At 41.0% G+C, this 27,331-nt stretch overlaps 1 protein-coding gene across 1 annotated transcript in view; it reads right to left on the bottom strand.

The window, feature by feature from the left end:
- sdk2b (sidekick cell adhesion molecule 2b) overlaps nt 1–27,331 on the bottom strand; it is a 699,987-nt gene that overhangs the window by 249,518 nt on the left and 423,138 nt on the right. The window contains 1 exon segment of the mRNA XM_052032768.1: nt 7,006–7,117. Within this exon segment, the coding sequence (XP_051888728.1) occupies nt 7,006–7,117 (112 nt within the window).

The raw sequence follows: 27,331 nt of genomic DNA, 5'->3' as shown, positions 1-27,331 counted from the left end.
AAGTACTTTTTGTCAATGTTACCTTCCTCTATGCTAACGATTTTTATCTTTTCTCAGTTTTTGCTATGATCTTTGAAGATTTTTAAATCAGTTCTTCTTCAAATAAAGGAACAGGCAGGTAGAATCCCACAGTCTTCAGACTATTTTTCATGAAGTACTTACAACTGGAAGAGGTTGAAATTCTATTATGCAATATATTATTGTAAGGCAAATGGATATGAATAATGGAGGTGAACATGATTTGAAATTTCCATTGATAATTGCCTCTGTAAGAGCTCCTGTCAGATTAGGAGAAGTAGTTGCTAGATTTGCTTTTTGCATGAGTCTTGACTTTTACTAAGTGTGACTCCACTGAAGATTTCATAGTGTTTAGAGCAACTATCCCTTCCACATCATGCACAGAAGGAAATCATTCTCCCTTGACCCTGTATGAGATTGGTGTTGGACCCCAGCAAAATGTTATTTTGGTACTGTTTTCAATGGACATTTGCATTTCCAGGTCTTAGTCCCATTACTTGATGAGACAACACAGCAATTTAGTGCAAATTAATGAGCTAATGTATTAATAATACAGCAGAGCAGAATTTCTCACCTATAAGGTGAAGTAATTTGTGCTCAGTAGATTAAGTAAGTCAAATCTCATGAGTATTAAATTAAACTTTCTTCATCATAAGACAGCCATCGCAGCAATTTTTTAATACACCATAAAGATGAATATTGTCATGAATTAACTATTGCCAGAAAATGTAATTAAAATTAAATTTAGCATTTTATTTTTGCTCATTGATTTTTCCCCTGAGGAAACCCCCTGCTGACTTCATTAGTTTAAAGATAGTGATGGAAAAGGATAGGACAGGTCTACAGGTTAGGATCCTAAACTGGAGCAGGGCTAATTTTGGGGGAGTTAGGCAGGATCTAGCAGAGATTGATTGGGTGAGCCTGTTTGAAGGAAAAGGAACGAATAGCAAGTGGGAGGCTTTTAAGACTGTGATATCAAGAGTCCAGGAGCAGCATGTTCCTGTTAGGGTGAAGGGTAAACCTGGCAAGTTTAGGGAACCTTGTTTACTGAGGAGAATTTCATGGTTGGAGATGTTTTGGAGGAAATTCATTTTACCAGGGAGGAGGTATTTACAGCCTTACAGCGCATTAAGGGTGGATAAATCCCCAGGGCCTGACTGAATGCATCCTCAGACTTTGTGGGAGGCTAGAGAAGAAATTGCAGAGGCCCTTGCGGAGATATTTGCTTTGTCGTTAGCCGCTGGTGAAGTTCCCAGAGACTGGAAGCTGGCTAATGTTGTTCCATTGTTTAAGAAGGGTAGCAAGGACAAGCCAGGGAACTACAGGCCAGTCAGCCTGACATCAGTAGTGGGAAAGTTAATGGAGGGAATTCTGAGGGAGCATTTGGATAGACAGAGTCTGATTAGGAGGAGTCAGCATGGTTTTGTGTGTGTGTGGAAAGTTATGCTTGACGAACTGTTTGGAGTTTTTTTGAAGAGGTAACCAAAAAGGTAGATGAGGGCAGGGTAGTGGATGTTGTCTATTTGGACTTTAGCAAGGCCTTCGACAAGGTCCTACATGGTAGGCTGGACTGGAAGGTTAGGTCCCACAGAATCCAGGAACAGCTAGTTAGGTGGATTCAAAATTGGCTCGGAGGTAGGAAGAAGGTGGTGGTGGCTGAAGGTTGTTTCTTGGAATGGAGGCCGGTTACTAGTGGTGTGCCGCAGGGGTCGGTGTTGGGACGTTTGTCATTCATTACTTATATAAACGATTTGAATGCGAAGGCACAAGGCTTGATCAGTAATTTTGTAGATGACACAAAATTAGGAGGTGTTGTTGATAGTGAAGAAGATTATTGTAGATTACAGGGGGATCTTGATCAGTTAGGGAAGTGGGCTGACAAGTGGCAAATGGATTTTAATACAGATGTAGGACTTATACAATGAAGGGTAGGGCACTAGGGAGTGTAATGGAACAGAGGAACCTAGGAGTACATGCATAGTTCATTGAAAGTGGTGTCACAGGTAGACAGGGTGCTGAAAAAGGTACTTAGCACACTGGCCTTCATCAGTCAGGGCACTGAGTGTAGGAGTTTGGACTTTATGTTGCAGTTGTATAAGTCATTGGTGAGGCTGAACTTGGAGTACAGTGTACAGTTTTGGTCACCCTGTTATAGGGAAGATGTGGTTAAACTGGAAAGAGTGCAGAAAAGATTTACAAGGATGTTGATCAGGACTAGAGGGCCTGAGTTATAGTGAGAAGTTGGCCAGGCTAGGTCTTTTATTCTTTGGAACGTAGGAGAATGAGGGGCGACCTTATAGAAACGTTTATAATTATGAGAGGCATAAATAAGGTGGATGGTAACAGTCTTTTCCCTAGGGTAGGGGAGTTCAAAACTAGGGGGCATAGATTTAGGATGAGAGAGGAAAGATTTAAAAGGGGCCCGACGGGCAACTTTTTCACGCAGAGGATGTTGAGTATATGGAATGAGCTGCCAGAGGAAGTAGTTGAGACAGGTACAACAGTACAATTTAAGTGGCACTTGGATAGGTACATGGAGGGGTGGGGCTTAGAGGGACATAGGCAGAATGCAGGAAATTGGGACTAGCTGGGTGGGAACTGTGGTTGGCATGGACTCGTTGGATCGAAGGGCCTGTATCCATGCTGTATTACTCTATGACTCCAATTGCAACACTTAATCCTCCAGTCAGGAGGTTCAGGTGCCATCTCTGCTCCTACCAAAGGCAGACACATTGGTGTCAGATCTACTGTGTCTGTACTGCAGTACTGGTTTTCCAGTGCATCCAGTTACAGCGATGGTTTTGACTGGTAAACCAAGTAGCTATCACAGTTGGTCGATCAGATTCGGGAATTACTTGCAGATTTTACAGCACCTTTTGTTTTAAAATGTATTGAAATTCATGTTCTCTCTCTGTCCTTCATTCGCACACCCTCTCATATACAATAAGATTAAATTTAAAACCAAAGAACATTTGAAATGTGCTAACAATGTTGAATATGGCTGCCACCAGCCCCCATCCATGCTCACACTGAAAGAATGGCCATTTGTGCTACTCATGGAGCAAAGGTGGGGGCTGAAGGAACTGTCCACTCCTCTCCTCCTGCTTTATGGAGGCACTTTCTTTAGAGACAGGGAAAAAACAGTCACAGGAAGAGCTTTCCTCAGGGGCTACTGGAAATGTCATTTGAGGAATATTTATCTTCTTGTAATAGCTCAATTTTTGCTTCCATTCAGTCATCGATTCTAAGAAAATCATAGATTATAAACAAATAGGTGAATTGTTTAAATTTTCATGTCATGATGTAATTTGTGGCACAAATGATTGATGATTGTGTACAGGCATACAGGTACTTGCACACAGATGTCTAGGTTGACTTGGTCAGCAGTCTGTGTCAATATTGCCTTCTGTTATAAATGCTATTCACATAGAGTCCTCTGAAAAGGTTAACAAAACTCTTGTAATTGTTTTTAAAACCCATGTGTGACTTTCACCTATCTGTTCAAACAAGGAGATATTAAAGCAGGAATTCTCGGTGGAATACATTTTTTGTCAGCCCATTCTAGCCAGAATTAACCTTCAATTGTTTGAAGATTCCAGATTAATAAAGTGTAGCACCAAAGAGAAAAGGCTTTTCTTCTGGGACCAAGAAGATTGCTTTGGTTCATCCTGGCTCCACAAAGAAAACAAGAAAGTTCATCATTCTTTGCCTCTTGTTTCTGGCAGGTTTGGACTGGTTTTTACTTGTAAGGAAATCCAGTCTGACCTCTTTAGATGGGTATTGGGTAAAATAACAGTGGGTCCCTGATCGTCTCATTGAGACTGAGAGAACCATGAGAAAAGGAGCCTTAAGAAAGCACACTTTCTGCATGCTTATTAGAATTAAAACTAATGGAAGATTTCAGACATTAAATACCCAGTCAAACAGCTTCCTCTGGGCAAATGGGGTTAAAATCAGCCAAGTATTCAGACAAGTCACAAAGAGATCACAGAAGCTGAGCAGTAAAATGTAAGGTATAGTGCAATCACACATGATCAGCGATTTTCCTTCAGGATCCGATGGATGCTATAGAGCCATCAAAGACGCCTTCCGAGCCACCCCTCATCCTCACTTTGGGAAATCAGACCACCAGACCATGCTCCTTCTCCCTGCATACAAACAGAAACTGAAACAGGAGAATCCGGTACGGAAAGTCGTGCAGTGCTGGTCTGAGGAAGCAGATGAGCTCCTACGTGACTGCATTGAGACAGTGGACTGGTCCATGTTCAAAGACTCAGCTGCCAGCCTAGATGAGTATGCCACCACCATCACAGACTTTATCAGCAAGTGTGTTGAGGACTGTGTACCAAAGAAGACAATCCGGGTGTTCCCAAACAGGAAACCATGGATGAACCGGGAGATCCACTCCCTACTGAAGTCGAGGATTGCTGCACACAAATCTGGTGATCCTGATCTGTACAAGAAATCGAGGTATGACCTTCAGAAAGATATCAGGGATGTCAAGAGGCAATACCGACTCAAAATAGATTCCCATCATAGACTCAAAATACATGCCATAACAGGCTACAAGACGAAGACGGGCTGTATAGTTAACAACAGCGCATCCCTTCCTGATGAGCTTATCGCATTCTATGTGCGTTTTGAACAGAAGGGAAGTGGATTGTCACCACCCACCCTGATAGCCTCCAATGCAACAGGACAGAAATCTAAAACATTCTGAGAGGGTTCCATTGTATAGGTAAAGAGAAATTATTTCCATTTGTGTATGGGGGGAAGTAAACCCATGGTCATAAATACAAGTATAATATTAAATATGCTGTAAATACCACAGGAGATTCTTCACTTAGATCAGTTGTCTTCATAGCAGTGTCCAGCGCCTGTGGCAGTTCCCACTGATCCCAAGTGTAGCTCCTGTGGGAAGTGAGGGTCACAGCATGGCTGGGAGTACGGGCAGGAGCGCAGGCGGAACGTGGCCGAGAACCGGACCAAGTGTGCAGATGGAGCACAGCCAGGAACAAGGCCAGGTGTGCGGATGGAGCAGAGGTAGCTACAGGGGCAACGTGCAGATGGAATGTCATGGGGAACATGGTCAGGTGTATGGCCAGGACTGAGACTGGCTTTGTGGACTGATGTGTGGCCAGGAGCTGGTGTGGTTGGGATTGGGAGCTGGAGACTGGAATTTGGCTGGGAATGTGGGCAGATGTGGAGCATACGAGCCAAAGGGAGGGAATCTGTGAGACGGAGGAGGAGGACAGAGAGAGGAGTGGGGAGGAAGGGAATGAAACTTTGTGAAAATTGAGACAAAAAGGACAGGTGCATTTCACAATCTGGCAAAACACATGGGGGAGATAGGATTAGAAGGCCACACAAGTCCCTTTGGAGAACTTCCAGAAGAGAGTCAGATGCAGCATGAACTCTGACGTAAACGAGGTGGGTAGAATGGCTAATTTTGTGTTTGACACTCCTGGTACATTGTTTTCAAAAGATTTTTATCTATGTTCTTTCATCTTCCTGAGAATTGTGACACTTTATTGCAGATGTCTGGATATGAAGTAAACAGTACAAATCCACCTGGTGTGATTTCTGTGGTTCATTTTTGGGAGGACCTCTCAGCAGCCAGCAGAGACGTTGGCTCATCATGTGATGGACCATATGAGATACACAATCACTCTGAATCAAGGACAGAAAATGCTGGAAATATTCAGCAGATCATAATTTGGTCGTGGAAATTCAGCCTTTCTATACTTCTCTGGCAGAAACAATGTGAAATCAAAAGAAAATCTCCAATCTCTGTAGGTACTAAAGCTGTGAAATGTTCAGTATTGCTGATTATTTTAAACTGCGTGATTAGATTTGCTGCCACTTCAGAAACACCCAAAATTGCAAATTTGTTTGTGTCAAGTTGGCAGTTTGTATTCTTTGGGAATAAAAAAAGATAGGAGCATACTAATTCTGTCGACCTGCCCGAAACTGATGTAAACAAAATATACTGGTGTCCCATCTGGGCTTAATCATGAGTGGAAGTGGGATTTGTAAAGCTTGGTCAAGCAGAACCAAATATTCCATTTTGGATGTTGTAGACTATAAAAATAATGAAGTCATTGATGTCCAAAATAATTCCAATAACAGCCCAAGGGCTTGGAAACCATGGTTTTGTGCCTAACAATCTTGGTGAGCATTAGTCCGCATTGATTCTCAACATAAAAACTTCCAATCATTGAGAGATATTTAATGTAGAACAGAACACAATTCAAGCAGCCACATCTCCTCCCTTGTCCTTTTTCCAACAGGAATGTGCTTCAGAACAAAATCAATTAACTGACCTTTCATCACCTGTGGACATGCGGACTTGGCTTTCCATTTTTCAGTCTGCTCCCAAAATTAATGGTTTTATTTTGTAAAGCAGCAAGAAACCAATCAAGCTGAGAGAGCAATTTTGATTTGTATAAAAGTACTGAGCTCCTGTTCTCATGCACTACAGAGACTTACAGTGCTTTCCAGTTCAGCTTTGACACTTGAAGCTCAAAGTGACACAGTAACAGTACACATGAAAGAGAGGTAATAAGAAAGATAGTGTTACTTTTCTATTAGTTATTCTAGAATTCAACCAATTGTGTCTGCTATGAAATTGCACCCACATGCCTTCCAAATAGAATCTATGTTTTGTTTCTTGAAGCTAGTTATTTATCAACCATTCAAAAAACAGTTCATATGATTTATGAAAACTATTTCAAAAGTTGATTGCATTAGTATTAAACCAATGAAATTTGTGACACTGTTGTCCAGGACTGATTATTTGAAACTCAACAAAAGCAATGTCTTCAGAATAAAAGATTTACTGCCATTCTGCTCATTAACCAAATCTATAAATCTTCCTTTTCATGATAAAGCAGCAGGTCCTGTTCTTTTGAAAGAAATTGATGGAAACACATTTTTACCAATTATTTTCATATGAAACAAAGAAAGGTGGAAATATGAAGTACTAACCTGGCATTGGCCACACATTCCATTGTAACCTCAGGAGATCCCAAGACTACACTTGTGTTCTTTGGTGAGATAATTATAACTGGAGCGATGGGGTCTGCTGGAGCACCTGTATCTTTAAAGACACAAAACGACAAAAATAACTTTTGAACGGAACCATTTTTAAAGGCTGTGTGCAATTGAGAATTTGTATTTTATAAACCACAGGTTTGTCTTGTAAACTAATAGATGTCTGGAGCAAAGGTTTTCAAGGAAGTAACATAACATGTACAACGATTCAACATTAAGCTTTAAACAGGAAGTCTTCAATTTTTATTAGATGTTTTCTTCTATTGCTAATGAAAACCAAGTGGGGCCAAGAAATCTGTCTGCATAATCCCAGCACTACACAGGCAAAAATTGCATTAATGTGGCATGAAGAAATTTAGTGTACGTTTCTGCAAGACAACACCATTCATTAATGCAATAGTTTTTCTGATGTGAGATTTTCCTGTGCTCTCCTTTTGGCATTCGACTCACCCAAATGACAACAGAGAAGTCCAATGCATGTGGGTCAAATAATGAATGGTGTTATTCACTCACAGAAGGGACAGCATTCACTAAAACTGAAAGCTCCGCAGCTGCATTATTTAAGATGGCAGACTCATTTCCCCTGCAGTTATAACCAATGCTATACTACAAAACAGAGTCAGTCCACCAAATAGTTACAGCAGGTTCCCTCAAAACATTTGGCCAGTAATGCCAGAAGAAATCCTGCAAAAACAGAAGGTGAACAATGAATTAAAAAAAAACATGAGAAAGATTGCTGACAAAAGAGATGGCACCAACACCTTCTCCACCCAACTTCACAGGGAGTCACCATCGAATTGACACTTCCCATGGCAGCGACATCTAGGCAGGCTGCTCTTCCACAAGTCAACCTCAATCACATCTGTGACCTCTGAAAACCTGCAATCCAAGCTTAAACAAGTGTCTCAGAATCAAAGTCAAGGTCATCCTCTCTTCGACTCCTTGCCTCAGGACCCTTCCAAGCTGTTTCTATGCTGCTTGCTGCTGTGTTGCTTTAATGCAACTTCAGGATTTAGAGCTGGCAGGGGCATTTGGCTGCACTGGAGAGGTCCCAAAAGTGCAGGCATTCAGAGAAGGAACTCCTACCCTTGAACACACTTCCCTGGCAATTTCCTGCCAAAAGTGCATGTGGAGAAGGAGGCTTCCTCCTCTGTTCACTGTTCTTCAGCAGCCTGTACCATCTCCTCTGGGGGCAATTTTGGAGATCTGCTATCTCCTTTGGGGACCACCTGCACTGGGGACAGTTTGCATCCAGCCAATTAATGTATCAGCATGTCTTTCTGAGTGGGAGGAAACTAGAGCACGTGACAAAAAGCCTTGCAGTGACAGGGAGAATATGCAAATCCACACAGACAGCACCAGTGTTCAAGATTGAACCTGGATCGCTGCGCCACTGTGCCACCTGGTGCCAGTAGCTGGTAGGGTGTTGCCTACATTGTGATATGACCTTTTAAGGACTGTGGGGATAAGTGCCGGCAGCCTAAGAAATTGAACTGGTAATACTTGCTCATCCTGAAACAGAGTAGAGTTATAGTGGAAGTCTGATAACACTATTCTGAATCAGGGCAAACCAACTGTGCCATCCTTGCAGAACTTTTTCAAACCATGTTACGGTGGTTCAAATACCTCTATAACACTGGCAAACTGGCACAAATAAATTCCTAAGCTGTGAATCCAGCAAACCTCCATGTCAATTTCAATCCTCATCATTAATTCATTTGACCCTCGTCGGCGACCCAGAACCATTATTGTAATTTTACCCACCAGGTTAAAATGGAGAAGTTGGGTTTGTTCTCCTTGGAGCAAAGGTGGCTGAAGGAAGATTTAATGGAGGTGTACAAGATCATGACTGTTCAGATTATATAAAGAAAGAAAAGCTGTTAGCTGATGGTAGAAGGAGTTGGGGACACAGGTTTAAGGTTCAAGAGATGTGAGGAAGAACTTTCTAATGCAGCAAGTGGTAATGACTTGGAACGTGCTGCCATTGAGAGAGGTAGAAGCAGAGATGTGATCTCACAAATGGCCTGTATAACTGAAGCATAGACTCCCTATCTTTGTATTCAATTTCCCTTACAATTAACAATAACATTTTATTAGCTTTCCAAATTATTTGCCATATCTACACACAGGCCTTTTGTGAATCATGCACTATGTCACCCAAACCCCTCTGCATCCCAGAGCTCTGACATGTGCTCATCGTGTGGTGCACATTAAGTCGGTGACTGTAATCTAGGAAGCTGACATGATTCTTCCAAGTGTAGCATTATTAAAAACAAAACTATTCAGTAAATGGCTTCTTGAAAGCCAAGCTGTCTTTTCTCCATTCCTGCTAACATTTCTGAAAAACCATCTCATAACAGTGGTACATTTGGGCTGGACATTTCCACATTTGTTTAGAGCACTAGAAAGTTGACCAGTGTCCTTTCATTCACTACACTAACACTTGCGCTTTGAAAGAACTATCTAATTTTCTCTACTTCTTATACTTAAATTGAGAACGGCAGTATTCTTAACAAAATACATTTTTAAGCAGGAGACAAAATCAAGGGCTGTTTTGCTTTCCAACATTATGCCAAAACAACACTGTATACTTTTATTGTTGGTAAAGATGGCATCTGGGAAAGAACATAAGAGGGTGTGAGGTAGATAGTTTTCTTCTACATAATGTTGAACAGTGAAAGTAAATACAGCTGCTTTTTGGATCATCACCACTGAATTACACAATTATACTTCTGCTGTGACTTCAAAAGGTTTTGTGCTGTTTGTAGATGTTAACTACAACACATGTATAAAAGCAGTGAATTGAATCGAAGAACCCTATCAACTTACACAACTACGCTGGTCCATAATTTGTAGTCAGCAGTGAGGCATCCACATTTTTGCTGATTAGTAACTAGTAGTAAATACTGAAACGTTTCAGCAGCATCCTTCGAGAGCACTAAATTGTTATGATCGTTACATGAGTTCCAAGCTTCTACCCGTTGAGACTTTAGTCACAAAATGCGAGCTATGATTTTCTTCCAGGTTTCAGCAGGTTGGCAACGCTGTAAATTTTTGGTGGTATCACTTAACATTTGATATAGTTCTCTGGAACCTGAATGCTAACTTGCTGGTTAATTTGCAAGACTGCAATCAGCACTAAAATTTGTAGTTTGTGCATTTAAGTAACTATTAAAATCATTTAATGTCACTGACACTATTGTTGCATTAATTTTACAACAATAAAATGAAGCAAATTTCACTACATTGGCAATGAAGGCCAATATTAAAGTGACATGTTAGTTTCATCCATGTGATATTTTACAGACAAAATGGAGAAAAACTTACATCATCATATCTCAACAAACTTGGGTCAATTTGAGCTGTACTTCAGATAAAGACAAATGATTATGTAAACACAGGCCCTCCCCGGACACCCATACATACGAACAAGCTGACTCACTAAAATTTTTCGATCAATTTTTAAACAATATTTGAAACAAGTTAAGCTTCCCTAACTTTACAGCAGAGCTTCACAGGTGAGTGTGAGGTGAATCGAGTGATTTGGAGTTAGGCAGTGTGGTCGGAGCCTGACCACGCAGCAGGTTGCTGTTGAGGTGGAGGCAAGATTTTTAGCGGGAAATAGTGGTTTGAGCTGCTGTGCCGGCTGTTTGCATTTGGATTTGCCTGCTGCTGCAGGGCTGCAGGCATCTTCTGCTGGGTGGGAATGAAGTATTTCCACGTGTCTTCTCTCCCCACCCCCCTCCAAGCCACAACAATGGGGGCTGGGTTGAACTGAGCAGAGCTGGGAGCGCTGAGCAGACTCAACTCACTCACTGAGTCAGTGAGGCCAGCTGGAGGCCGCTCTTCCCACGCCTGCTTGCTCTCCCATCACAGCTGTTTCTGTGATCTTCTGCCACGCAATGTTTTTGTTCATTTCTCACTTACGAAAAATTCAGATGACAAACAGCTTCCGGGAACAGAACCCTGTTGTAACCTAGGGACTGCCTGTAGCTTTAATTAGCAGCTCTGCATTTCCAATTTAAAATTAACTGTTGATTGCTCTGGTCCTGATACAAACAACTGCATATTTCTAACTTTAAAAAAAGGTGTTGGTGCCTATATGCATGTGGCTCATACAATGCTATTTAAACCTGTCATAACCATAAGTTAGAGTTTCCTTTTAATTATACCAGAGAAAAAAATTGTAAAATATAGATCTGCGTCAAGATAAGGATGGATTACAACCAAGACATGAAGTTCAATGGACTTGTTGACAGTGTGGAGGGTTGTCTGAGGTTACAGGGTGAATTGACGTGTTGGTGAAATGAGCTGAGAAATGGCAGATGGAGTTTAATCCTGATTAGTACAAGGTGATACATTTTGGGAGTACCATTGAGGCTCAGACATGCACAATGAACGGTAAGGTCCAAGGGGAAATTGACAAACAGAGGGACCTTGGCGTGCAAGTCCAAGGATCCTTGAAGGTGGCAGCGCAGGAACATGACGTGGTTACGACAGCCACTGGGATACTGGCTTTCATGAGTTGGGGTGTTGAATTAGGTTATGCTCTAACTTTATGAAACATTGGTCAGATCTCAGCTGGGGTACTGCGTGCAGTTCTGGTCACCACATGACAGGAAAGATGTGGTAGTAATGGAGATGGTGCAGAGGAGATTCACCAGGATGTTGCCAAGGATGGAGTATTTCAGTTATGAGGAGAAACTGGAATGGCTGGGTCTACTTTCCCTAGAGAGAAACTAGTTAAGCGGGGACATGATTGTGGTATATAAAATTGTGAGAGGTATAGATGGGGTTGACAGCAGGAAACTTTTCCCCTTATCAGAAATGAATAAAAGTAGAGGACATAGATCTAGATTTAGAAGGAATCTGAGGAGGATCTTTTTCACCCAGAGAGTGGTGAGTACCTCGAATACACTGGCTGAGAGAAAGGTGGAAGAAGAGTTGCTGACAGCAGTTAAGATATATCTCGGCGAGCACTTAAATTGCCTTGGCATAGAGACTACAGGCCAAGTACTGGAAGATGGGATTAACTGGGATGGTTTGCCACTGGTTGGCACGGATATGGTAGGCCGAATGGCCTGATTCCATGCTGCATGACTCAATGACCCTGCTATATTTGGGGAATGTAGCAACAACATTCAACATTTTGGCTGGATTCAGTATATCTTGTGCATTGTGATAAACTGTCTATTTTTCAATGCAATTACTACTATGACCTCACAGTGCAACGAGTGAATAAAATATTTGAAAAGATTTGCAGTAAATTTAGTACAATTAAACATCACCCTTTTCAATAACGGGACAACCCAACAACGTTTTAAAGGAATAACTCATTATTTCCCCCATATTTTCCCTATTACTGAAGCCTTTTATTTCATATTTTCCTTCAGAAAATGATTAAAAAGTTTATGCTGGGACTTTCCATTGCAATCCATAAGGATCATTATTAAACAACTGATCCCCAGTCCCTACTGGCTCTCAGCTGAAGATCTAACCAAAATAGCCAGTGGTAGGGGCAATTCTAGGAGGATTCAACTTAGCTCGTATCAACTGCCAACCAATGAAAGTATTGAAAATTGCAGGAATATTGTGGGCTAACTTAGAATTGAAAAAATAGCTTAACAAACCCAGTAATTCAGCACAATCCTGCATCGCAGAAGTGTTTGTCAATGTGGTTTGTTGTCATTATCTGAGATGCAAGATGTAAGCAAAACCAAAAAGAAAATTGGGGATAAGGGAGAATACATCCTAGCTTACTCCCAAACTAAATATTCCAATGATCTAGTCTCTCAGCTACAATCTGAGGTACCTAGCCTTGGAGGAAATTACAGAAAGAAAATGAATGTAATAAATTATATAACCTTCATCATGTAAACACCATGCAGTTAAAAGCTGCAGCCCTGAACAAATAGGAAGGTGCATTTTTACAGTCCTCTAACTGGCACATCAAGGACAGTGTTCGTAAATTAAAGCAAAACTGAAATTCCAACTATAATACAGTATCAAAAATAGAAATGAATTTAAGTTATAAGTAATAAATAAAAATGGACAAAAACTTGAACAGATATTTGAATATGAGATTGTACAAAGGGAAGATAGAACATTCATACAGCTGTTAAGAAATTAATGTAAGATTTTTTTTCCCAATCTGTTTTGCTTTAATGGTGCAACTTAACATTGATACATACTTCAGAGTTTTATAGAGCGGCAACATTACCTGACTGCTCTTGAACTCAATACCTCAACTAATGAAGGCCAACACACCATAAGCCTTCTTAACAAACCTGTCGACCTGCGTGGCAACCTTGAGGGATCTATGGACATGGACCCCAAGATCCCTCTGTTCCTCCACACTGCTGAGAGTCCTGCCATTAATCTTGTATTCTGCCTTCAAATCTGATCTTCCAAAGTGTATCACTTTACACTTACCCGGGTTGAACTCTATCTGCCACTTCTCAGCCCAGCTCTGCATCCTATCAATGTCCTGTTATAACCTACAGCAACCTTCTACACTATCCACAACACCACCAACCTTCATGTCATCTGCAAATTTACTAACCTACCCTTCCACATTCTCATCCACGTCATTTATAAAAATCACAAAGAGCAGGGGTCCCAGAACAGATTCCTGCGGAACACCAATGGTCACCGATCTCCAGTCAGAATACACTCCATCTACCACCACCCTCTGACTTCTATGGGTGAGCCAATTCTGAATCCACACAACCAAGTTTCCCTGGAACCCATGCCTCCTGACTTCCTGAATGAGCCTTCCATGAGGAACCTTATCAAACGCCTTAATGAAATCCATGTACACCACATCCACAGCTCGACCTGCTTTGTCACATCCTCAAAGAATTCAGTCAGGCTTGTGAGGCACGACCTGCCCCTCACAAAATCATGCACCTTAGCTGCTTTCTCAATCTCTTTCTGTAAGATTACCAAAATCAAATATCCTTCCTTTGCCCTTTGTAATTTCCTTCTCAAAGGCAATGGCTTGTATTTGGGGAAATTAGTCCATTATCTGAACAGTCCTTTATCCATCTGAACCACACCTTCAAGCTTCCAACAAGAACCACACCAAAATTCTAACTGTCGTGTGAATGTATGGCAATGATGGAAGAGGACATGGGGGGAACCTGAATTCACCCTGATCCTCTGCTTGCCATTTATTCCCTTCAACATGATCCCAGAATGTATCACTCAACAGTATATACTGTACACAGGGGGAAGCATGGCTAATGGTCCCTGAAGGTGTGGTATTTTGCTGGCTATAAGCTAACAAAATATGAATCGATAATAATTAAAGAAAATAATTTCATGTACATTATCAGACTAATTACAGAAATTAATTTATCATGTTCTTGATACAAATCTCCAGAACATGAGCATACAAAGCCATGTTGCTGCCCAAGGAAAGAAGTCCCAGGACAGGACAATTTGTTTTGTAAGAGTTCAAATAGCTGACTAAACTAGCTTCTCTTCAAGATGAGTGTTGAAGCAGTTTGTCTGTGTGTAGGAAAAATATTAGAATGGGGAAGATGGGAATGTTTTAAATAACAGAAACAATCTTACTGAATGAAGAAAACATGCCTTGACACAGCTCCTTTATAACTAATAAATGTCCAAGTTGTTTGAAAAAAGCATTGTAAGACTAAAATGGGCCTTCGCCAAAAGGAGATATGTGTGATAATGGAGAAATGATGAGATAGAATAGTTCACAGAATGAATTCTAAAATATGAGTCCTGCACAATGTGATGCACACTTGTCACATGTGGGGTAGAGTGGAAGGGCTTTGTACAAGAGGTGAGATTCAGAGCAATATGGTGTTCTGGTTGGAGATATGGGGAATTAATTGTAGATCTGGAGCAGGCTGCAGGCAAGGGGAAAATGAGAAAACATCAAGAATTTAAACACAATATTGAGAATCTTAAATTGATTTGTTGGAGTAACAGGAATCAATGTGATTAGTGAGTGGAACAAAGTATGGGAAATGGGTGGCAGTGTTTTGGATGAGCTGGGAGATGGGAAGCAGCCAGGAGACCATTGGGATAATCTAGTCTAAGGGTGATTTAAAAGAAAGAGAGTTTGAGTCACAGATGGGCAAAGGCACTAGGAGTAGCAGCAAGGTCAATTTAAAGGAGATGGCTTTCGTCATGGAGAATATTTGGGGCTAAGCTCACCTCAGAGTCATATACGCACTGAGATTTGAAGCAGTCTAGTTCAACCTATTTTATAGCAGAGCAAATAAGGGAAGCATGTATTGACACAATCTTTTCAGTAGGGGTTACCAGGCAACAAGACTAACCAAAATCCACAATGATTGTTTCCCCTTTCCTTGTCCAGGAATTCTGAAGCCAATTCAGGATGTACCTTGACTGTTTTGGTTGAACAATTCAGTTTGTCGCATGCCAGGGTTTAAAACTAGAATTTTCTCGTCTAAACTGGCTGTTGTATTTCCTACATTTTAATAGCAGTTTTACAACAAAAGAACACCACTGGTGGTGAAGCACTTTGGGATGGCTTGAAGTGCTGAAAGGTGCTATATAAAGGCAAGGGTTTGTTGCTCTGCATTTGCTCCAGCAAGATCATACATTCTGCACTAAACTAAAAAAAATTGTGTATTTTTCCTGCAAGAAATGCAAAAGAAAAAGGATATTGCATGCTTTTAAGGTGAGAGGGGGGAATTTTAAAGGCGACACGAGGGCCAGGTTTTTATGCAGAGAGTGGTAGGTGCCTGGAATGGGTTACCAGGGGTAATAGTGGAATTAGGCAGTTTGGTAGAGTTTAAGAGGCTTTTAGATAGACACATGAATATGAAATGAATGGATATTGATGATAAACAAGAGGAGGACATTTAGTATAAATCTACATCAAGATCGACACAAGATCGTGGGCCGAATGGCCTGTCCAATGCCATTCTATGTTTTAAGTGTTGTATAAAAATTGCTAGATCCTCATTTTTATTTGTCAAACCTTTATTTTAAATATATGTCAGGACTTTCTTAAGGACATTATAGAAAATTGTCTCAATTCAAATATAAAAATGATGTATGTATCTGGAACATAGAAACATGCAGCACTGGACAGGACATTCAGCCCACAATGTGGAGGGCTACGTTGTACAAACTACTTTAATGACAAAGCACTTTAACTACTTTGTAATTAAACTTCCAAAGGTAATGGACTGAACTGCTGATGGATTATGTTCAGAATTTTACTTTTTGTCTGGAGATGCAATTAGGAAAATAAGAAAAAGGAAACAGTCAAGGGAAGAATCAGAAAAGACAAGGAATGGACACATGCAGATAATGATAGTAAGAATGAAAAAACATTGCTGCAAGAAATTCTCAGGCCACAGACAGTGATCCTACTCAGCAGGATCTTACATCAGCCTGCGGGGAAATGTGTGAGAGAGAGAGAGAAGAGTGAGAGAGAGAGAGCGAGCGAGAGAGAGAGAGAGAGAGAGAAGAGGAGCCTGCAGCATCAATAACTTGATAAGTTAAACTTCCATCAATGCTACACATGGTATAAAGAAACCCCTAGGCTACTACTTTAACCAGTTTATTAAACCCATTGATTAAATTCCTCACCTAATTTCCATATATATGTTTTCAAGGATATAAATGTGCTTCTACTGAGGAAATCATTAAACTCATGTACACTGAGATCTAACTATAAATGAACAATATTAATTTGAGTTGTTGTTGTCTTTTTTGTCCGATGGTCAGTAACTAAGGTGCTACATATCAATCTTTCCTCATTATTGCCAAGGGCTGTAATTGAAATATGTTTTTCCAAAGTCATGGATGTCTTTGTCAGGCAAAGCATGATGAAAATACCTAACATGGCAATATTTTGAACATTTCTCAATTTACAGACAGTACAAAAATAAGTTAATTAAAACATCTAAAGCAGATCTGATAACAACAGATTGGAGACTTTAATTCATCCATGTCAAGATATTTTAATAGCTTTTATCAATAAAGCAAGCTGGAACATAATAAGAATTTTTTCAGCTCATCTACAATGAGTTTGCTCCATAAAACACAGGAAAATCTATTTGAGAGAGGAAATGATATATGCTTGAGCCTGTAAAGTGAGCTTATCTGGTATGTATCACCTAAAGGCAGTGCCACTGCTGGATAACAGCAGCTTTCACGCTCTTCCAAATCCATTCTGATATCTGGGTTACTAATCTCAGTTTACCCATGTTTTACTATACTGCTTGGCTTTCCCAGCTCTGCAGGATATCACCAATATCAATGGGTACAGAAACAACAGTTCATTTTGTAAAAATAAATCCCTTTTATGAAAGAGTTTGGAAGTTTTCTGAAGGCATTAATAAGTAACAGGCTAGCAGGCTGTACAGAAATTGATTGGTCAGAACCTGCGGAGAAGGTAGTGCAGAGTGAAAAGCAAAGTCAGCAGAACCCATCGTGCCTTTTCCCAATGTCCCAGTGCAAGTGTAGGGATAGGGGCTCTTGAGATGGAAGCTCCTTCATGTCTTTGTTTTGGAAGTATATTAAGGGACTATGTATTGAAAAAGAAATTGTTGCTTTGAGAAGTGATTTTCCACAAACTACATTGGGAAGTTCATAATTGGGAGAGAAACAGGCAAGGCAAAACCTGACCAATTCACAAAGGATTTGCATTAAGTTTTGTAGTAGTAAAAAAGATGACTCCAAAGCTTGTATTTTTTTTGGAAATAAGCAAACAGTATTTTGAAACAACTCCAATCCACACAATGAATGGTGGAACAAAATAACAAAAATATGCTCAAAAATGTTGAATGTTGGAGATTCTTCTAATTCTTCAGATGCTCCCTTGAGTAGCTCAACCATACACAACAGGAAAGGCACATGTTCACTGCTGGTCCATTTTGCACAAGATTAATTCAATGAATCCAGCAAAAGGCCCATTGCAATTGGCCTCAACATCACTGAATCAGCTGAAGGAAAAGTTAATCAGGGTTCCTTCAGGCTTTGCGAGAACAGGGTTGTGTTCAGCCCTCCTTCTCCACAATGTTCATTCTGAAGGCTTGTAACAATTTGTGACCATTTCGGTGAGGCACAGGAATATGAATTGCACTCAAGGAAGTTCACCGCAGTATCTTATGAGTGGCCTCAAGACCAATCCAAGGACTCAAGTCAAAAATTTCATTTATTAATTAGGTTAATGTAGTCTCAAATCTGCAGCCATTGAGTTTTGGTAATCAAATTCCAAAAGAACAGGCTGCTCCATCTTATTGGACAATTGTTACTTTGCTGACCTAGGGATTTAAAATGACCAGCTTAAAGCACAGTTCATATCAAGGGATATATCTGAAATCACAATACCAAGAACTGAAAGAATCAACAACTCAAGATATTTGCAAATTTCTGGGATCATGGATTAAGAATTTGATATAGAGCCCGAAATTCCATGGAATGCATCTGGTGTTTCAGACCCACAAAGTTAAAAACTAAATTTAAAACTAGCTGTCTCGGGGTTGAATTATATTCTGAGTCTACATTTATTGCACCAGAGAAATGGATTTCTTGATAAAGTACAAATTGCACATTAAAAATGAATTGCCTTTGCATGAATAAAAGGCATAAGTGCCAATTAATGGTAGAAAATAATATTTGAAATTTAGGTTTACTAAACACAATATTTGAAATTTAGGTTTACTAAACACATATCACTTAGATGGCTAACAACACTATTGTTGCATAAATAATTTTAAGCAAGCAGTAGTAAGCATCTGGTTGTCCATGCACTGTTTGTTGATTCAAGTTAACATGCCATAATTTTGCTTTACACATTTCTGCTGTGAATTATCTTGCCGAGTACGAATTGTTCAAATGAACACCATCAGAAATTGACATTAAGCTTTTCTGCCTTTAGCGGGGCCTTATTAAGTATTAATTGATTGCCTTTTGTGGCTTTTAAAAGCAAAATTTGCATAAAGTAAAATAATTCATTGGATGTGAAACATATTTAGGCATTCTAAGCACATATTAGCTCCTATATAGTTCTAAGATCCCTACATTTTATGAAGAGCACAGAAACACATTTTGAGAGGGGAGATAGATTGACACTTATTACATTTTATTTTGCTGCCCTGTCTCCAATCAACAGTTTGACAAACATTCTCTGGAAATTGAAGCGCATCTACTTTTGGTGCATTGGTTTCCCGAGTGTTAGTCCTGAATTGGGCTCCCATCAAAATATTGAGAAAGGAATTAAAAGCAAGTGTGCATCAGCATTAGGGTGCTGCACAGCCCAACATGAAACCTAACCCTAACCCCACACAAAATTCAGGGTCGCTGCCAATATTTACTGCACAATCAGAGAGGGGTACCAGCTGTAGAGAGTAAACTGGCTGCAAATTAATAGCAGCAAATGCAGACACTTCACGTGATTGGAAAACAGCAGCGTTGTGGAGGAGGCAGATGCTGCCAGGGAGTGGCAGAGAGCTCCCAGCTTCATAGAGAGTGATAATGAAATCTTGGTGAATTAGATACGTGCCAGGGGAAGGCTATGAGAATCAAGGGGCCAGGAGATATACCAGAGCCCCATAGGAGAAGCTAGACAAGAAATGGCTCAAATGATCTCCTCCAGGAGTGAGAATCTCTGGCTGACAAAGTAACATCATAAGATGTTTCATGATCTCAGAGGCTATCCAAAGGTGATCTGCACATCACTAAAAGTACCGCTCTCCCATCCAGAAGCACTTGTACTGCACATACATGCTTGTGCTAACTGTCTCTCCATTCACTTCCACCACCACCCCCACTGACCTTCTACCCCCTCTACTCCCCACACGTAGGTCAAGCCTCCAAAGTAGTATGATGAAAAGATGACTCAATATCATTCATCTTCTGAAACACTCAGGAATGAGGCCACCTGCAAGGAAATGGAGCCTCATCAAACTGGAGGAGACATGCAGAGGGAAAACAGAGCTCCAACCATCACTTTATTACATCTGCCAGGAATGCCTGTTAACAATGTTTCATGATGAGTACTACATCTCCTTTGAACTTTCCCACATATCTTTATGACCACGTGTTGCTTCATCACTATAAAGATACTGAGGGAACAGTTTATAAGTACAGCTATCTTCTGCCCTATCTTGTCATGGTTTGGGTGAAGCCCCCTGATTCCCTCTCACCAGAACACCAGGACACGGAGCTGGAGGAGCATGGCGATGGGCATGTCGCTGATCAAAGTGTGTCATTATGCTGATACTTGTGTTTCCCGTGGTAGGGGTATCTAAAACTAGAGGGCAAGGGTTTATGATGAAAGTGAGGAGGTTTAAAGGGGATCTGAGGGGTAAATTGTTCATGCAGAGTAGTTGGTGTTTGGAATGAGCTGCCAGACAAGGTGCTGGAGGCAGTATCAGTAACAACATTTAAGAGCCATTTGGACTTGAATGAGCAAGGTATAGAGGGATCCGGAATTAATGCAGCCAAGTGGGATTAGTGTAGATTGCCATGATAGTTGGCATAGACAAGGTGGGCCGAAGGGCCTGTTCCTATGCTGTACCACTCTACCATTTCATGGCACCGTCTCAGAGACTGGCAATATTGTCAAAATGGGGTGGATGGGAATGTGGAGGAAATATATTCGGCACAAGCAAGCTGCAGTCTGGTATCAGGTGAAGTGAACCTGGAGCCAGACTGCAGGGGTCCATGCTTTGGTACTGGCCCCGAGGACTCAAATCAAAACCAGGACTGGATTCCCTGATGACAAGGCTGATGTGGGATGCACACTTAGATGGTTCGTGCTTTGTCAGTCCTGCCTCATCAAATGCAGAGGATGACAAGGAGAGTGGTGAAGTCCATTGCCATGTTCTCCCATAGCCAGAGACTCCAGTCAAGAGGTGATTCACGCTTCTTTGCAGGCACTTGGTGACAGTCCCCTTATGTAGTCTTGAGCTGATCCAGCTTGTGATGTCCTCTTGCCACCCAGAGGTGGATGAAGCTCTATGGCACCAGGGAGCAGCTTGATGTCCTCACTGAGGATAAGCACCCAACCCTGTGCAGACTGCTGCCCCTATTGTGCAGCATGATGTCATTCCTGAGCAGATTAGTGTTCTCAGTGGACACTGGCATGGTACCTGGGAGCAGTCTGTGGTTGTCTTGGAGCAAAGCGAAGCAGCATGTGAGCAGACTGCTCTCCTGCACTAACAGAGTGATGCCACACATAAGCAGGCCTCCTTCCTACTTGAGCAGAAGTACGGTGTGCAAGAATTCCTCTTCTGCAGGAAGAGTTAAATCCCCTCACTCACACATCTCTTCATAATGAGTAGAGTCCAGCTAAGACTGTATAAACAGCTGACTCCAAGGAAAAGAATAAGGAGAGCGGAGACATGACGCCTATCAGCTGGGTCAGCTTTGGGACTGATGCTTGAAACAATGGGAGTTTGGTCTGAGTGCCAGCAGACTGCAGCACTATTGTCGATGCTACAAAGGTCATCTTGTGTGCAGGATCAGATCTTCTCTCTCCTTGCTCTCAAGGCCACCTATTCATCTCCCACCAGGTATCTCAGGCAGCACACTCAACTGTTCCCCACTGCTAACCAGCTCTGACTGCTCCTGGCGGTGGTCTCATGGGTCATTAAGGACATCTGTGCAAACCCAGTGAAAAGGAGCAGCCTCCCAGTAGCCAGAGAGCAGCCACAGAAGGAAATCTGCTTGGACAATGAAACCAATTAAAAGGTTGTAAAATAGGAATGACTAGGCTAGGGTGTTTACTGAAAAATATCATGATTTTCCACTTGTGCATTGTTTGATTTTAGTTTGTTTTAAATGATTCACAAGATATTAGCAAATATTCAAATGCATTAACACATAACAGCCTTCAGTGTGCAGAGATAAATCTTACTGGTGCAGCAGATGTTGACTTCGCTGCAGAATTAGCCTACAATCTCTTTGAAACATATACGACTCTGTGAAGCTTCAAAAGAAATTTCCCTGAGGACAGGTCCCTAGATCTTGGGTGCACATCTCAGTATTCAGAGACTGACCACAAGACTGGTAACCCTCCCCCTCTGGGATCTGAGAATCTTCAAACTGTTTACCTCAGTGAACTGTGGTGGATGTTAAATCATTAAGTATATAAAATTGGGGCAAATGCAAGGGTTTTAGAGATCAGGCAATCATTATCTTACTGAATGGTGGTACAGGCTCAAGGAACTGTATGACCTACTCATGTTTCTCATGTCCTTATACCTGTGAAGCTTCATTTAGCAGGGTTGCTAATGTTGTGCACTTCATGCTCAAGCCAAACCATTTTACTGCCATTAGACAGTAAGAGATGCTTTTTTCCTTTAGAAATGATTTCCTCACATCAGCAGAGCACACGATTGTGAAATGATTTGACTGTTGCCATAGCTGCCAAGTTATTCTACCAAAGATTGAGGATGGCCTTCAAAGTAAATTTGATTCCGTTCTCAGGATCCATCTTTCTTTCTTGGTCTGCTCTTATAATACATGTAATTATAATGACCACCTCTGTGGAAGGACGCTAATGAGAGATTAAGAAACATGACCAAAGTTGCATGGTGAAATGAAGCAGCTGCCCTATACTGCCTGTTCTCCAAGAACTTCTCTTTATTCATTGGTTTGATACCAGCAGCAGTTGCACTGGTGAAACACATTTCCTTGTGTTGGAAAATGAGCCGTCACATTTAAGTGAAACGTGGTGCTTGTGCAGCTTAGATTTCACCCCAGAGAAATGAAAATCCCAGTGCTCAACATGCCACTTTCTCCTCACCAAAATAAAAAAAATGAAGTCCTTCTCATGTGATTGGAGAGCTTGAGTGACCTCCCTGATACTGCAGTGAGCAGCAAGTTGAGAAATACATCACTGAACTATTGCGGCTGCTTAAAAAGATCGAGGAACTCTAGACTGGACTGCCACAGTGATATGGCTAAAGGTCATCCCAAAGATTTTCACACACCTCTGTGATGACCAGTTTTGAAAGCCGGGCACTGTGATGACATTACTCATCAGACAGCTTCAGGAAAGATGTCATGGATGAAGACTTTCTGGAATATGCCCTTGTAAGATGAACCTGTCTTTGTCACCTGCCCCAACCCTCTCCCAAGCAGCCTGCCATATGTATTTTGATGTCTCCAGTACTAAATTGACACCAGCGGTATCAACACTGAGGCATCCATTGAATGAGTGGCTCAATAGCCAAATTCTGAAAGAGGTATTTGCTAGTAATTTTAGCAGAGTCTGTGGACTTTAGGCATTGTTTCATTAAAACTTTACGTTTTGCTCAACTGGCATCCTTTCTCCAATTTTATTTAAGACGATTATTCAGAGAAGCAGTGAAACTGGCAAAGTGCCTGTTATCAGTGATTGGTAGTTCACTCTCATATACCAAGTTCAAACCTTGATGAGACAGCTTCAGAAGTAAATTTGTTAGAAATGTATTCAGAGAACATGGAACAAAGGAGAGTACTGCACAGAAACAGGCCCTTTGGCCCACAATGTTGTGCCGAGCTAAATAAATTAGTAATAAAATGCCCAACTAAACTAATCCCTTCTGCCTACACAATATACATATCCCTCCATTTCCTACACATCTTGAGCCTATCTAAGAGCCTCTTGAATGCCTCTGTTGTATTTGCCTCAACCACCACCTTGGCAGTGCATTCCAGGCACCCACCGCTCACTGTGTACAAAAACTTGTTCCCTCTCAGCTTAAATGCATGCCTTTTGGTATTAGACATTTCAATCCTGGGAAAAAGATACCAGTTGCCCACTCCATCTATGCCTCTCATAACCTTATAAACCTCTATCAGACCTCCCCTCAGCCTCCACCACTCCAGAGAAACCAACCCAAGTTTGTCCAACCTCTCCTTATAGTGCATGCCCTCTAATCCAGGTAGCATCCTGGTAAACCTCTTCTGCACTCTCTCCAAAGCCTCCACATCCTTCCTGTAATGGGGCGAGCAGATTTGAAGGCAATACTCCAGATGCGGCCTAACTTGAGTTTGGTAAAGCTGCAACATTACTTCCCAACTCTTGAACTCAACTCCTCGACTAATAAAGGCAAGCAAGCCATATGCCTTCTTTACCACCCTGTCAACCGGTGTAGCCACTTTCAGAGAGCAATGGACTTGGACCCCAAGATCCCTCTGCACATCAACACTGTTAAGGGTCTTACCATTAACAGTGTACTGTCTCTTTATATTTGATCTCCCAAAGTGCAACAGTTCACATTTTGCCAGGCTAAAATCCATTTGCCATTTCTCCACCCGCATCTGCAACTGATCTATATCCCGCCGTATCCTTTGCCAGTCTTCTATGCTATTCACGACACAACCAATCATCATATCATCTGCAAAATGCCTAACCACCTATCTAAGTTTTCATTCAGGTCACTTACATACATCACAAACAGCAGAGGTCCCAGTACGGATCCCTGAGGAACACCACTAGTCATAGACCTCCAGCTGGAATAAGTCCCATCAACCACAACCCTCTGTCTTCTATAAGCAAGCCAATTCTGAATCCAAACAGCCAATTCACCCTGGGCCCCATGCATCTTAATCTTCTGGATGAGCCTCCCATGAGAGACCTTGTCAAACACCTTACTACAATCCATGTAGACAACATCCACAGCTCTACCTTCATCAATCACTTTCGTCACCTCCTCAAAAAACTCAATCAATTTAGTAAGACATGACTTGTCCTGCGCAAAGCCATGCTGACTGTCCCTAATTAGGCCATGGTTTTCCAAATGCTCAGAAATCCTATTCCTAAGTATGCTCTCCAATAACTTCCCTACCACTGATGTGAGACTCACCAGTCTATAGTTTCCACGATTTTCTCTATTTGCTTTCTTGAATAATGGAACAACATTAGCTACTTGCCAGTCCTCTAGGACCTCACCCATGGCTAGAGAGGACGTAAAGATCTTGGTCATGGCCCCAGCAACCTCATCTCTTGCCTCTCTCAATAACCTGGGTTATATCCCATCAGGCCCTGGGGACTTACCACCCTAATGTTCTTTAAGAGACCCAACACTACGTCCTCCTTTATCTCAAAATGCTCTAGCATATCAGCACACTCCACACTGATCTCCCGATCCTCCACATCCTTCTCCTTGGCAAATACTGATGCAAAGTACTCATTTAGGACCTCTCCCACACCTTGCGCCTCCAAGCACATGTTCCCTCCTTTATCCTTAAGTAGTCTACCCGCTCTCTGGTTATCCTCTTGTTCTTGATGTAATGTATAGAATGCCTCGGGATTCGCTTTAATCTTACTTGCCAAGAACATTTCATGGCCCCTCCTGGCTTTCCTGATTCCCTTCTTGAATTCTTTTCTGGCTTCTTTATAATCCAAGGGCTCTGTTTGATTTTAGCTTCCTAAACCCTACATATGCTTCCTTTTTCTTCTTGACTAAATTTACCACCCCAAGCCATCATTGTCCTTTCTTCTCACTGTACTCTGTGCAGTAAATATCAGGACAGGATGATCTGACTAGTTCTCTTCTCTTGAAAAAGGAAGACTGAGGGATAACATAATTTCTTTAAAATTACAAAGGGTTTTGATGGAATGGATGCAGAGAGAATGTTTTAACTTATGGGAAAGAGCGTTACTAGTGGCCATCGACATTACATAGTCACTAATCTTGAGACACATAGTCTCGAAATGCCCCAGTATATTAAACACTCCACACTGATCTTCCTCTTCCACGTCATTCTCTTATTCCGTACTCATTCGGTTAAATGTTCTGTAAGGTTGTATCTGAGAATAAACTGTGCACATGACACAAGGGTTATTACTGCAGTTCAGGATTTTTTGTCCAATGTCATGGTTGTACCACACAGATTTAACTCTTTCTTATTTTCCAAAATATCTACCATGGTTCAGATTGTGCAATACACTTGGTTTTGCTACAAAAATTAAAAGGAGATACAAATGATTCTGAAATTGTGCAGGGAATGAAAGGTTACACAGGATTTAGTCAACAAATATTTGTGTTAATCTATAGTATCGGTGTGTGTGAAATGCAAAAAATATAATAGTGATGCAATTCCTGGTAGTCTTAAAAGGTATTGTAATAGATTTAACTGGTAAAAGACAAATGAAAATACAAAGCTGAACTGGTGGGAAAACAGTGTGCAGGAAGAATGGAAAAAAATTGCCAGGCAGAAAACTCTGGCAATGGACAGGAGATAGCCAATTCAATGAATCAGCCATCTGGATGTCTAAATCAGGATTGGATGTTTTCATGCCCGCTTGCTCCTTCTTATTTGGATATTGAACCTCGATGAAATATAATTTTAAAAGGACATATTGCACGGAGTTCTATATTTAGTACATTGCTCTCATTGAAAGCCTTTGTAAACATTAATTTAAGGGTGTTAAATTTCCACACCATGTGGCACCAAAGTCCTTGAAGCCCAATCCCATTCACACTTCAATTCACTGCACCCTTATCTGTCTTGTTGATATGTTGCCACCTTAAAGGATGGGAATGTCTTTTTTAAAATAAGCTCTGTTGCCTCACTGATAGTCAGATCCTAAAGCAAAATCTGTTATTACCAGCAACTTAAAAATGCATAAATTGATGGAGACAATTTATGTGCATTATGAAGCATCAATGCAGTCTGTAGAAACTTGGACGTCCAGCATGAAAAAAATGGAAATTGGACTTAAAATTACTCCAGTGCACTTGCTCACTGAAAGATGAAGCAGGGAGTTGTATCACAAAATTAGTTATCCACATTTGTAACAATTCCTTATTATGTAACTGACCAGGGGTTCTGCGAAAGCTGTCATCTGAGAACAGCTGATCAGTGAGGAAAGAGTTTATTTATGAGTTATCCAACTGTGACCCACAAAAATTATGCATAAACTTTCATAGATCTGGCAGAATTTAACCTTCAACCATCTTTAGTGCAGCACTAAAGTTAAGTCTTGGTGCAAACCAACACAAATTCAAATTTAAATGAATTTGAAATTGAACAAAATTTAATTTTCTCTAATTCTTTTATGCTTTCAATAAGGCAAATCTAAATTGACAGGCATTTAATAAAAAAATTAAGGATTTATTACATGTAATATGACAGTCACTTCATTTGTTATTTATGAAAGCCAGACGCAATGAAATTAAACTTTAATAATGGTTTTATAGATGAAAGGAGGCAGAGAATGTGAAGGACAAGAATACTGAGTCACACCACAACTGGAAGTCAAAATATGAATACCTTTCAATGGTCAAGGACAAAGAGTTGTTACAGA

Source organism: Pristis pectinata, chromosome 18 (genome assembly GCF_009764475.1).
Source record: "Pristis pectinata isolate sPriPec2 chromosome 18, sPriPec2.1.pri, whole genome shotgun sequence".
Classification (NCBI taxonomy): Eukaryota; Metazoa; Chordata; class Chondrichthyes; order Rhinopristiformes; family Pristidae; genus Pristis; species Pristis pectinata.
Note: the sequence above shows the minus strand (reverse complement) of the source record. Positions and strands in the feature narration are given on the sequence as shown.